The 13,505-nt window shown below is 32.5% G+C and overlaps 4 protein-coding genes and 1 long non-coding RNA gene across 8 annotated transcripts in view; 1 reads left to right on the forward strand and 4 right to left on the reverse strand.

Annotated features, from left to right (window-relative positions):
* The window catches only part of LOC104758211 (probable serine/threonine-protein kinase WNK7), a 7,826-nt gene extending 3,362 nt beyond the window's left edge, over window positions 1-4,464 (reverse strand). Inside the window, exons 1-7 of one of the 3 annotated variants that reach the window (XM_019238778.1) lie at window positions 4,253-4,464; window positions 3,985-4,124; window positions 3,816-3,853; window positions 3,434-3,661; window positions 768-988; window positions 522-679; window positions 3-423 (exon numbers count right to left, since the gene is read on the reverse strand). In XM_019238778.1, the coding sequence (XP_019094323.1) occupies window positions 3-423; window positions 522-679; window positions 768-988; window positions 3,434-3,661; window positions 3,816-3,853; window positions 3,985-4,071 (1,153 nt within the window). In that variant the 5' untranslated portion in view covers window positions 4,072-4,124; window positions 4,253-4,464. Of the gene's footprint in view, window positions 1-2; window positions 424-521; window positions 680-767; window positions 989-1,100; window positions 1,329-1,482; window positions 1,521-1,651; window positions 1,792-1,919; window positions 2,031-3,433; window positions 3,662-3,815; window positions 3,854-3,984; window positions 4,125-4,252 lie in introns of those variants that run through there. The other 2 variants (XM_010481045.1, XM_010481046.2) reach the window with 2 other exon arrangements.
* On the reverse strand, window positions 2,047-2,887 carry LOC104758210. The gene is made up of 4 exons (XR_762645.2): window positions 2,676-2,887; window positions 2,408-2,547; window positions 2,239-2,276; window positions 2,047-2,084 (listed from the first exon to the last, which is right to left on the reverse strand). It is a non-coding gene; the product is annotated as an uncharacterized LOC104758210 (long non-coding RNA).
* Window positions 7,106-8,196, reverse strand: LOC104758212 (UPF0235 protein C15orf40 homolog). Its single transcript, XM_010481047.2, has 3 exons — window positions 8,004-8,196; window positions 7,834-7,922; window positions 7,106-7,482 (listed from the first exon to the last, which is right to left on the reverse strand). The coding sequence occupies exons 1-3, from the start codon at window positions 8,170-8,172 to the stop codon at window positions 7,351-7,353; spliced, it is 390 nt and encodes a 129-aa protein (XP_010479349.1). The 5' UTR covers window positions 8,173-8,196; the 3' UTR covers window positions 7,106-7,350.
* Window positions 8,276-9,945, reverse strand: LOC104779234 (serine/threonine-protein kinase ATG1t). Of its 2 annotated transcripts, none has more exons than XM_019238721.1 (8): window positions 9,627-9,945; window positions 9,420-9,537; window positions 9,241-9,299; window positions 9,093-9,157; window positions 8,910-9,003; window positions 8,734-8,814; window positions 8,544-8,655; window positions 8,276-8,451 (listed from the first exon to the last, which is right to left on the reverse strand). In XM_019238721.1, exons 1-8 carry the CDS (start codon window positions 9,867-9,869, stop codon window positions 8,399-8,401), a joined length of 825 nt encoding a protein of 274 aa, XP_019094266.1. In that variant the 5' UTR covers window positions 9,870-9,945; the 3' UTR covers window positions 8,276-8,398. The 2 variants fall into 2 exon arrangements, with proteins under 2 accessions (XP_019094266.1, XP_019094265.1); XM_019238720.1 differs by having other exon boundaries at window positions 8,910-9,006.
* Window positions 10,502-13,504, forward strand: LOC104758215 (replication protein A 70 kDa DNA-binding subunit C-like). The gene is made up of 13 exons (XM_010481050.2): window positions 10,502-10,685; window positions 10,768-10,930; window positions 11,019-11,283; window positions 11,457-11,553; window positions 11,642-11,766; window positions 11,855-11,939; window positions 12,036-12,168; window positions 12,239-12,423; window positions 12,511-12,634; window positions 12,725-12,901; window positions 12,990-13,043; window positions 13,127-13,261; window positions 13,342-13,504. Exons 2-13 carry the CDS (start codon window positions 10,781-10,783, stop codon window positions 13,423-13,425), a joined length of 1,614 nt encoding a protein of 537 aa, XP_010479352.1. The 5' UTR covers window positions 10,502-10,685; window positions 10,768-10,780; the 3' UTR covers window positions 13,426-13,504.

Genomic DNA, 13,505 nt, shown 5'->3' on the forward strand with positions numbered 1-13,505 from the left:
ACCATTTTCATCGACTATACGTAGAATTAGCGAGACAGAGTTTTCATCATTTTCTTCACCTTTGAGGACAAAGAAGTTGCCTCGCTTTGCACGTCTAACCTCAACACACTTTGATCCTGAATTTTTGCTTGAAATAACAATAGGAAGGTTACTATCCTCGTCGATATTCATTGACATTGGTCTGTTCCGAGCATTAGGCGGTCCTTCAGACATAAGACAACGTTCTCCGAAAGATCCTTCTTTGGGCATTACAATGTCGGGAAGCGGTAATGGATTGTTCATAACTAAACCATTCACATTGAGAAATGAATCCAATAAAAGTTCCTCTGCTGATAACCTTTCAGAAGCTGGCAACAAACATTTCTCGATAAATTTCATTACTTCTGGATCTTTAACCTTAGAAAGTGAAGCTGGTTTTATCCCCTAAGTTAAAAAAAAAAAAAGTCACCATTGTAAGTGATTAAATCTTGTTTGTACGAAATAACCAATGGTGGTACATAATGTGAAAATGTAGAACATACCGATGAAACTTTCTTGTAGATTTGAGCAGAGTTTCTACATTCACAATAAGGATATTCAAAAGTCACCATTTCCAACATACACATTCCGAACGAATATATATCAGCGAGCTCGTTGTAGTTCTCATCGTAAAGCTCAGGTGCCATAAACTCAGGTGTTCCTGTTGGTTATAGCACTTTCAGTTTCATCCTTAAAAGGCAAAGAAATAGGAGCAAATTTGCGGATTATATAAAGACAAAAAATCATACCAATAACACTTTTGGCATTAGCTTGTTCCATGACAGTAGCTAAACCAAGATCTCCTATTTTCACTTCTCCATGGTTACCGTTGATAAAAATGTTGTCACATTTGATATCTCGGTGTATAATCGGCGGATCTTGACTATGTAGATATTTCAGTCCCGTTAAGATCTGTCTCGCCCAACACTTCACAGCCTTCATGTTCACCTTTCTATGTTTCTTACGGTACCTTTAAGAAAACCAAAACTTGACTGCTTTAATCACAACTCTCCAAAAACCCTATTTTTCGCAGCAGCGAGATAACAAAACAGCTAGCAAAATGAGCAAAAAAAAGTACATACTGTCGGAGACTTCCTGAAGTGAACAACTCGGTAATTATGTTAACCGTTTTGTTCTTGTCATCGATCCACGAGTTATAAAACCTGATAATGTTTTTGTGCTTCAACGATTTCAAAAGTCGTACTTCGGAATACAGCCTCTCTAGACAATCTGGTGACTGCAAAATATCGTCGATCCTTACTTGATTCCATGCAACTTCAATCCCATCTACTTCATCGAATCCCTTGAAACTGATCATTTTGTTCAAGAAAGTTAAAGAAATAATGAATTCAAGATTCTCTCATAGCTTCAAAAGAACAAACTATATATATATGATGTCTAATCACACAATAGATATTGGAAAAAAAACAGAGATTATGTAAAACAAACAGAACAAAGGGATACACTGTCTTGGAGGCGCCTTTGCCTATTACTTCTTTGTACTGAAAGGTTTACACATTTAAATTTGGTCAAAAAAATGAGAAACAGGGGAATTTTGGTTGAACCTAATATTTTGTAACATGTTTACAAAAGAATTGAACAATTATGCAAGAGGTGATAATGGATTAGTTACCCGAATATATCGACAAGTTGGGTCGATTTCAAGAACTTCAGGGTCAGGAGGTTCTACAATTGCAGAAGCATCTTCTGAACCTTCCATATCTTATTAATCTTCTTTATTATTAGCTTTCTTCAAAACCAAAGTTCTTCTAGCTATATGACAAAAAAAAAAATGCAAAACATAAACATAAACAAAGACGTAGCGACATACATGCTCATGGTAGGAAGGGAATTTTCCATCAAAACTCAGATATTAAGATGACTATGAGATACGAAATTACCTGGAAAATGGAAGGTTGGTTCTGTTTTCTAAGTTTATAAGCCAACTTCAGACGAGAAGAAGAAACAACGAGAGAACCCTAATTTTTACGTTAACCAAAAACAAAGAACCCTAATTTGTTNTCCATGCAACTTCAATCCCATCTACTTCATCGAATCCCTTGAAACTGATCATTTTGTTCAAGAAAGTTAAAGAAATAATGAATTCAAGATTCTCTCATAGCTTCAAAAGAACAAACTATATATATATGATGTCTAATCACACAATAGATATTGGAAAAAAAACAGAGATTATGTAAAACAAACAGAACAAAGGGATACACTGTCTTGGAGGCGCCTTTGCCTATTACTTCTTTGTACTGAAAGGTTTACACATTTAAATTTGGTCAAAAAAATGAGAAACAGGGGAATTTTGGTTGAACCTAATATTTTGTAACATGTTTACAAAAGAATTGAACAATTATGCAAGAGGTGATAATGGATTAGTTACCCGAATATATCGACAAGTTGGGTCGATTTCAAGAACTTCAGGGTCAGGAGGTTCTACAATTGCAGAAGCATCTTCTGAACCTTCCATATCTTATTAATCTTCTTTATTATTAGCTTTCTTCAAAACCAAAGTTCTTCTAGCTATATGACAAAAAAAAAAATGCAAAACATAAACATAAACAAAGACGTAGCGACATACATGCTCATGGTAGGAAGGGAATTTTCCATCAAAACTCAGATATTAAGATGACTATGAGATACGAAATTACCTGGAAAATGGAAGGTTGGTTCTGTTTTCTAAGTTTATAAGCCAACTTCAGACGAGAAGAAGAAACAACGAGAGAACCCTAATTTTTACGTTAACCAAAAACAAAGAACCCTAATTTGTTAAATCGATAGAAGAAAAGGCAGAGACGAGGGCCAAAGATATAACAAGTGTTGTTCAATCGAAAACACAAACAACGAAACTTGGTTCCACCTGATTTTGTCTCCAAACTATTTATATATTAAAAACAAAAACAAAAAAGTCTTCCTAATAACCTAGCCCATGTAACTTTTTTTATAATAATTATCCACAATTCATCATGCAATTTATTTACTTTTTAAAAATATGGGCCTCTTGAATCTTGATTTATACCTATTCCTATATATTCCTATATATTAATAGATAAATATATTTTTTTGAAAAAGCTGATGTGTCTTCACCAGAAAAATCGAGATCCATTTAATTATCTATCTATCTTCATTTTAATTTATTATTTACAACTATATGTTATTTTATTTTTTAAAAAAACAATAACAACAAACAAATGTGTTATTTTAATTTTTTTATCATGCNATTTCAGTCCCGTTAAGATCTGTCTCGCCCAACACTTCACAGCCTTCATGTTCACCTTTCTATGTTTCTTACGGTACCTTTAAGAAAACCAAAACTTGACTGCTTTAATCACAACTCTCCAAAAACCCTATTTTTCGCAGCAGCGAGATAACAAAACAGCTAGCAAAATGAGCAAAAAAAAGTACATACTGTCGGAGACTTCCTGAAGTGAACAACTCGGTAATTATGTTAACCGTTTTGTTCTTGTCATCGATCCACGAGTTATAAAACCTGATAATGTTTTTGTGCTTCAACGATTTCAAAAGTCGTACTTCGGAATACAGCCTCTCTAGACAATCTGGTGACTGCAAAATATCGTCGATCCTTACTTGATTCCATGCAACTTCAATCCCATCTACTTCATCGAATCCCTTGAAACTGATCATTTTGTTCAAGAAAGTTAAAGAAATAATGAATTCAAGATTCTCTCATAGCTTCAAAAGAACAAACTATATATATATGATGTCTAATCACACAATAGATATTGGAAAAAAAACAGAGATTATGTAAAACAAACAGAACAAAGGGATACACTGTCTTGGAGGCGCCTTTGCCTATTACTTCTTTGTACTGAAAGGTTTACACATTTAAATTTGGTCAAAAAAATGAGAAACAGGGGAATTTTGGTTGAACCTAATATTTTGTAACATGTTTACAAAAGAATTGAACAATTATGCAAGAGGTGATGATGGATTAGTTACCCGAATATATCGACAAGTTGGGTCGATTTCAAGAACTTCAGGGTCAGGAGGTTCTACAATTGCAGAAGCATCTTCTGAACCTTCCATATCTTATTAATCTTCTTTATTATTAGCTTTCTTCAAAACCAAAGTTCTTCTAGCTATATGACAAAAAAAAAAATGCAAAACATAAACATAAACAAAGACGTAGCGACATACATGCTCATGGTAGGAAGGGAATTTTCCATCAAAACTCAGATATTAAGATGACTATGAGATACGAAATTACCTGGAAAATGGAAGGTTGGTTCTGTTTTCTAAGTTTATAAGCCAACTTCAGACGAGAAGAAGAAACAACGAGAGAACCCTAATTTTTACGTTAACCAAAAACAAAGAACCCTAATTTGTTAAATCGATAGAAGAAAAGGCAGAGACGAGGGCCAAAGATATAACAAGTGTTGTTCAATCGAAAACACAAACAACGAAACTTGGTTCCACCTGATTTTGTCTCCAAACTATTTATATATTAAAAACAAAAACAAAAAAGTCTTCCTAATAACCTAGCCCATGTAACTTTTTTTATAATAATTATCCACAATTCATCATGCAATTTATTTACTTTTTAAAAATATGGGCCTCTTGAATCTTGATTTATACCTATTCCTATATATTCCTATATATTAATAGATAAATATATTTTTTTGAAAAAGCTGATGTGTCTTCACCAGAAAAATCGAGATCCATTTAATTATCTATCTATCTTCATTTTAATTTATTATTTACAACTATATGTTATTTTATTTTTTAAAAAAACAATAACAACAAACAAATGTGTTATTTTAATTTTTTTATCATGCAAAACAATATTTTTTAACTTATACTTTTTAAAACATATTTAAATTTTTTAAAAATCTAATGTCTAATTATATTAGCAGAGATAGTTATTCATCCAATAATATTCAACAAATAATATACATACCCAGAACTGTTCCCAAACACTACAAAAAAATATTTATCAATAAATCAGCAAAATAAAATACAAAATTAAACAAGATAGGACTCATATCTTTACATTTTCTGTGAATGTATATTACACTTCTTAAAAAAATTAAAATTTAAATAGTTTTTTATTTAATCTTTTAATAAATTGGTTTTCATACCAATTTAGATTACAAAATTTAGATATATATATATATATATATATATATTAAAATACCAAAGAAGGTTAAGATTACAAAAAAAATGTATTTAAACGTTTATTTTGTTTTCGTGTAATTCGATAATAATGGATAACTGAAAAGGAATATATTTACATCCCCTATATATATATCAATAGAGAAGCATTCTCAAAGAAAAAGCTGATGTATCGCGTTCACATAGCTTCGTAACTTATATGTTAAATTATGTTAATTAATTTTCATATATAAGTACATTAATTTTCCATACATAAATTTATAAAAATTAAACATAAATATCATAAACATTAATATTCTATTTGTCTTCAAGCTTTTGGGTAAGAGAAAAAGATCATAAAATTTTGATAACTAAATTAAATTTTAAAACTTTCGATGATAATTGTATATTTTTCCCAGTGAACTCCCCTGGATTTGAAGACTTTTCGCGGACTTATGAAAAAAAAAAAATATATATATATATAGTATTAAAATCATAAATTAAATTTGTAATATATACATATATATATAACATAATCATCAAAATTAAAAACTTTTAGAAAGATATTTTTATTTATGTTTAAAATAACTTTATTAATATTAATTAAGTTTAAGTTTTAAACATCTTTTATTTATTAGAAAATATTATTTATTAAAATGCATGTGGTTACCCACGAATCTTACAAATTCAAGCGAGACGGATGTAAAGATATTTTGCGGCTCAAAATATTTAAACTCGATGCGAGAAGGCTTAGCGGATGGGTTTTACCCGGTTCATGAAATTTTAGTTTTTTGCAATTTTTTATGATTTGATGATTCAACATTTTGATAGAAATCTAACCGATCACTAATTTGGCTCACATTCGATCGAGACCCACCATCATATTAATCATGATTACTATTTTAAACTTTCATAAACTTGATGAATTCAAACCAATATAAGTTTGTATTATAAATGTATACCAAATAAATATATTTACAAATGTAATCTCTCAAACAAAAATTTATCTTGTGTTGTTGCACGGTTTACTATCTAATTAGTCTTGAAGATAATTAGGAATTGAGTTTTTTTGCTTTTGAGAGTCAATCGTCTGTTGGTTAGGTGATGCAATTTATGATTATTAGAGTTTATCAAATGGATTTTTTTTTCTTTTTTTTTTTAATTTAAAAATCAATCAAATGGATTTTTTTTCTTTTTTAAAAAAAAATTGAAAAACCAAACAAATGATTAATTTATTTTTGGTAGTGAAATCAAATGATTACTTTAGAATCCCTTTTGGTGGCTTTAAGCATCGTTTACCTGATCGGTATCTGAACGGACAAATATTCGCTTTTTTTCTTCTAAGATATGATCTTTTTATTTTATGAGATCATTGAAAGTGACTTCAAGCTGCATGGGCACGCGTCGTCGCATAACTTAATCAATTAAAATTCATATTGTAAGGAATATGCAACCACTTATATTTAAAACCTATACGCACAAATCTTATAGTATTTGATCGATGGAGAGAACTTGATATTCTAGTTTGTACTATTTCGATTCATAAAATGTTAAAAATTCGACTTTCAAAAACTTTTATGAACTTATACGTTTGCTTTGCTATTCTTTCTGATCTGAAAGATTTAAGAAAGTAAAGGTTTGTGTTTCTCCAGAGCCCATTTTTATCTTCTTTTGGTCCACAAATTAAAACGATTAAAAATATACACAGCTTCCACTGAAGTGAATCGAAGACTAAATAAGGATCAACTAGTTCATAAAGAAATCATCCTAAATACACAGTTAAAGTAATCTCTATGACTTCAGAACAAGTGGGCTAGACTAAACACAACTTAGTCTAAAGATTTTATAAGGCATGTAATCCAACCAATTATCTCTATAACAAATCCTGAAACTCTACCTAAAATGAAAAAAAAAAGAACATCTTAAATCCAAACTTAAATTTATACATATAAGGATCAACAATCACATAGAAACAATCCTAAATCCATGGTAAAAGTAATCATTCTCTGATCAATTGGGACAACTTAGATAAATAACAAGCAATAGTCAGTCTACAGATTTACATTGCATATAATCATTATAGTATAACATCCAACAACGATCTCTATTACAAATCCTGAAGATCTTTATAGCATTCGTACCTTTAGTGACCAATAACCATTTAGCTTTTGGTGCTTTGGTTCCTCCATGTAAGTTACAGGCTTGAGGGGATCATTAGGCAGGTTTTGATGCTTCGGACAAAGCTTGGAAAACGCTTTGTTGTGTCATATCCTCAACAATCACAACTTTATCTCGAGACTTGGATCCTGAACCGAGTGAGACCTGTCTTCTTTTCACTCCCAATACCTGTTAAAGATAACATTTTGTAGAAGTGAGGATGTTGGAAGAAAGATTCATCACCTCTTTTAACTTTCAAGATCAACAGACAAACAATTTTCTCACTACCAAACGCAGTGCATGCATACATACCCATTGCAATCTCGATCATAACAACAACTAAACTACATGTCCTTTCCAAGTTAACTGTTATATGACCAATGGCTCAACGAGAAATCCTAATCATTTCATCAAAGACATTACAGAGACACAATTCTACATCACATTATCAAACTATGAGAGCAACCAGAGTATTAAACAGCTTCAACGAACTTGAAAGTTGAAAACTTTATCTGCGAAAAAGAGAGTAAGAGAATTTACAGAGCTCATGTACTCGAGAAGAGCAGCGTTAGCTTCACCATCTCTTGCCGGCGCGTCGATCTGAACGCCCACCGCTTCATCGCTCACATCTCCAAATTCAAAACAGAGAAACCAATTAAGTATTTGGAATCAAATCGAATACACATAAATAAAAAAGAGTGTAGATATACCGGTGATGGAGGCGGATTTGGAACCTGGCTTCGCGTGGATGGTGATGGCGACGGAGGAAGGTGTAAGCTGGCGCAAACACGTCGGAAAACTCGATGATTCTGTGGCGGTGGATTTGGCCGTCGTTGATCCGGCCGAATTGTTCTTCTTTCCTTTCTTCGTCGGAGCCATCTGTATTTAATTCTTTCCGGCAAAGGAGGCTCTTTTCTTAATCGGTAGAGGCTTGGGTTTATATTTCTTAGTAGGCTTTTGGATTAAGGCCCTTTGGGTATGATTTGGGTTTTGGATTTGACTTTATATAAGAAGTCACAAATACTATTTACAGAAGATTCTTTCTTACACAAGTTGACACTTGACAGACTCTTTACAAATACCCTCATTGGATAGAAGAAGACAATCACATCCGTAAGAACTTGTGCTTGTAGAATTCATTGAAAGAGAGACGTGTAACTGCAGAATACAATAATCAAGGACCTGATTGAGTAGATAGCGATGTGTATACACAAAAGTACCCGCAAATGGATGAGATCTTTATTATGTACCTGGGTTAATAGAAAGCAACCTTGAACAGACGTCGATGCAATCTGGATGCGATTGCTGAAGAATTCGCCGAGAGAAGGGAAGAGATGTACTAGATTTGATGTTCCTTAGAACCTATTGGTTAGTGCGTTAAAATGTTAACTTTCTAGCATTGGAACTTTTGGATCAAAGAATACTACATAGTACTCTCACCTGAACATTGTTAGTACCGCGGAATGGTGGATACCCGTGAAGCAGCTCGAAAAGGATTGCTCCTACACTCCACATATCAGCCTGTAATGTGTTTTTATTAAAGTGAATTACCATTGCAAAACCATTCAATGGAACAGAACATAATAGTAACTACTGCCATTCAACAATGTCCACACCTTTTCATTGTAACTCTGAAACTGAAGAACTTCAGGAGCCATATAAAACGGAGAACCACAAACTGTCTCAAGATACTTTCCTGGAACTAGTTTTCTGCTTTTTACCATGAAAACACACACCTCAAATGCTATAAAACACTCCATAAGCATATTTTATCTCATTTAAAAAAAAAAAAAAAATACCTTGAAAGACTAAAATCAGCAATCTTCAACACCAATTCATCACCAGACCCAACAAGTAAAATGTTCTGGTTCCCAATTTCAAAATACTATAAATCACAATACACAAATCAAACACTCAAAAATCCAATAATTATCTATTAAATCTTACCTCAGGTTTCAAGTCCCTATGAATGATGTGATTATCATGAATGATTTCCAAACCAGCTCCTTCGTAAAAAAACAACATTGATAAATCTGTTACAACTTACAAGAAGCAAAAAAAAAAAAAAATACACAAGTAAAGTAAAAAAAAAAAAAACATGAGGATACAGAAACAGTTGTAGATACCAATTTGCTTCATAAACCTCTTGGCGATATCTTCTTCAACTCTCCCATGACTTTGAATATACGATGATAACGTTCCTCCATCACAATACTCCAAAACCATTACGACAAACTCCTCATCCTAAATTATATACACAAAATTCCCAAAAATTAAAAAATTAAAGAGGAAACGATTTCACGTAATTGAAACAGATCTGAATTGTGTGGTACTTGGGAAAATTGGAGGAGACGGATGATATTGGGATGATCAACGGAAGATAAGAACTCGAGCTCGTTGTTCAAAGAGTTACGGAGATTGCGATTGAGCTTTGAGAGATCGAAACATTTCATCACTGCTTCTTCTCCGGTTGATTTGTGCTTCGCTAACCAAACTGTAGAGGTTAAACTCTCGCTGAGCTTCGATTTAGCTTTGTATTCATCAAGAAGCATCACTATAGGCTGAGGACCCTCCATCGTTTTTGATCCTCTTTGCTTCAGCTTTTCGTAAATGGATAGTGTTTGTGTTCCGACGTCGTTTTCGCGTTTACTAAAGCAATTAAATTATTTGTATTGTAGTTGTAGGTAGCCCTGAGACCAACTAACCGGATCCGCCGGATATCCGGATCCGAATCCGATATCCGATCCGAAAAACCGGATATCCGGTAAAACGGATCCGGATTCGGATATTATATTTGTATATCCGGCCGGATACGGATACGGATCCGGATACTAAAAATAATTTGGGCCGGATATCCGGATCCGCCAATATACCATATCCTTTATCTTATAATTCACAAGTCACTGCACCAATAAAAACTTGCCACATCAGTATATTTTGCCAAATTTAATTTATTTAAAAAATCTAATACCAAAAATAACAAGACACGATCGTGGGAGAAAAAAACAGTTCGGGAAAAAAAATTTTAACATGTAGTTCGGCAAAAAAAAAAAGAAACATAACGAACTTGCTACCAAACAAATATAATTGAAAATTTTTTGGACTCTTAATGGGTTTTTTTATTTACTAACCCATAAGCCCAAACATTGAAAACCCTATAACAAAAAAAAACCAATTCTTTCTCCTCCGTTTTTATCGTTTCATCGACAAACACACAAAAAAATAAAAATCTAGATCCCTAATTTTACTCCACTAACAGCTCCACGATCAAGGTGGTTTACTACCAATCTATCTTCTATATAAACTCAAAATGAGTTTATTCACGCTTAATTTTTCTCTGTATCTATCTACTTTTCATTGTTTTTTATCACGGATTGTGAATCACCACGCTGGTAAATATCTTTTTCATTTGTTCATATGCATACATTTTTTCTTCAATTCATATTAATTATTGGTTTTGGTTTATTTTTGTAGTCTCACGTTTGAGATGCCTCTGGAAATTAGTACTCTCTCAAATCTAAATTCTTTGAAAAAAGAATGGAAGATCCAAGTTCTAATAGCAAGGACATGGAATTATTTTCCAAAAGAAAAACCTGGAGTTATTCTGGGTCTTGAAGCAATTCTTGTGGATGCAAAGGTTAGTCTTCTTAATTTTGTAAAATTCTTCTTACATTTTATCCTTTTTGGAAAATAATCTTGACATAATTTTTTTTTTTTTTGCCCAGGGAGATCGAATTCAAGCACCTGTGAAGAACACATTAGTTCGAAAGTTCAAAAAAGAAATGGTGGAAGGAAGGTTTTGTGAGATCATGAATTTTGAAGTTCGTGATAACCTTGGTGACTACAAGGGAACTGTACATCCTTACAAGATTAATTTCATGTTTACTACATGGGTGAAGCCCTCTGATGAGATCCCAAGAATATCTCGGTTCAATTGTTATCCATTTTCAGAGATTTCAACACTATCTAATGTCGACGATGCATTCTTTGGTATGTTAATTCTGCTATTCTACATGTTTGAAAATAGTTTATCAAATATAGTATGGTTTTCATATGCAGCTCAATATTTATCTGTAAGGTTCATACTAACAATCCGATCCACAACTGTCCCTTGATATACACATACACTACATATAATCTGCTTCTATAATGTTTTTTCCCAGATATTATTGGAGAAATTGTTGCTATGAGTCAGATTACTCAGAAAGAATGTTCTGGACAACAGTCTAAGTTGTTGGATATTCAACTAAGAGATTTAAGGTGAGTAAGACGGTTCTTCATGTCTCTGTTTATATATTTTTACTTTTACCTTTATCACTTTCCTTCAATTATTTTATGTCTATTGTAGTGGGACTATCATGGACTGTACTTTATGGGAGAATCACGCTGAAGATGTACATTCTTACGTTACCAAAAAAGCTGCAGGTCCTATAATACTACTGGGGAGTCTTATGAGGACCAAAAAATTTAATGGTAATAAACTCAATCTTATTAGTAATTTTCCATTCTCTAATAAACTCTTTTCTATCCGACCATTTAACAAAACAAATTTTATGCATAGGTATAGTATCTGTTCAAAATTCTAGATTCTCTACGAAGTTGTTCCTTGATGGAGACCTATCTGAGATTGCTGAATTTAAAATGCAGTAAGTCTGTTTATTAGTTTAATGAAGTAACCAAATTCTTTCTTATACGGAAATAAGTTGCCAACTCTTCTATATTTTTTATACAAAACATTACAGGCTGGGTAATAGGGATTCTAATGATGTTATAACAGTTTCTCCACTAATGAAACCTGATCTTAGCAACAAAGTTGAAGATTCGTTCCCATTAAGTAGGTGGGAATCTATTGATCAGATTACTAAAACTTCTCAGGTATTTGTTTTCATATTCTATTTTATATAAATTGATTGATATATACTAATCTGATTTTTAAAATTCTCAGGAAAAAACTTGCGTTACTTTTGCAAGAATACTGGAATTTCGAAAGGAAATTGATTGGTACTATGTTGGCTGCACACATTGTTTGAAGACTGCCATGCCCTATTTTAACCCAGAAACAGAGGAATGTGACCTCAATAAGTATTCATGCCATCATTGCAACAAGGAAGAAACTTCCACAAGTATAAGGTAATTTTTTCCATTAACAAATTATTAAAGGATGAGACTCCCATATCAGAACGACTAAATACATAACCTTCTTTATCTTCTTTTCAGGTACAAAGTACATGTCAAAGTTGTTGATCATACTGCTGCAACCGCTTCCTTCATATTGTTTGATAGGGAAGTTATCCAACTTCTACATAAGTCTGCCTATGAATTGCTTGAACAGCAAGTTCAGGTGTGGTGAACGATTATACAATGTCTTTTTATTAAAGAGTTAACTTTCATCTTATAACCAAATATTCTTTATCTATTTTTGTTTCTGTAGTTTGAACGCCAAGGTGAAATACCTCAAGATCTCATTGGTTTACATGGAAGGAACATTGTTTGGATTGTTCATGTCAACGGTACTGAAAAGAAGAATCCACATTCAAGTTTCAAAGTTGTAAAACTCACTGAAAAACCAGAAACTATTCAGAAATTTCAAGATAATCTGATCTTCAAGGTATGATACAAAAGTTTTTACTGTATTTATAATATTCTAGGCTGTTAAGGATGAACACATCCTTATTAACTCGGTTTACATGTACTAGGAGAGTACTCAATCTGAAGTTTCGATCATTTCAAGCACATCAAACGCTATTCAGGTTATATAGTCCTATGGCTTTTTACATACTTCATTCTTATTACTATATATGTCATACATTAACTTTTTCTCCCACAATTGCAGATGGAAAATCCGTTTTCAGAAACATATAATAATGACTTGGGTCTTTCTTCTCCTGTTACTCCAACCACAAAACGATTACGTAATGATGGTGATGGAGTTCAAGAATCATCAACCAAGCAAAAATCAACATCTAAGGTACCTTACAACATATGAACACATTTAATACTCAAATTGTCATTGAAAGATTATGAATTAAGTTCTTTTACAAATTTTAGGATGCTACAGTTTGTAAAGACAAGGAATCATCACTCCAAGTAAAAAGCATCAACAAAGTTGGTTCCAAAGAAAAGACATTGTGATATGTTATGTCAGTTTCCTTTCATTTTCATGAATGTAAATCATCCCTTTCTGCTTCGTTTTTTTTAATTATGACTTTTTC

The sequence above is a fragment of the Camelina sativa genome, chromosome 17 (assembly GCF_000633955.1).
Source record: "Camelina sativa cultivar DH55 chromosome 17, Cs, whole genome shotgun sequence".
Taxonomy (NCBI): domain Eukaryota; kingdom Viridiplantae; phylum Streptophyta; class Magnoliopsida; order Brassicales; family Brassicaceae; genus Camelina; species Camelina sativa.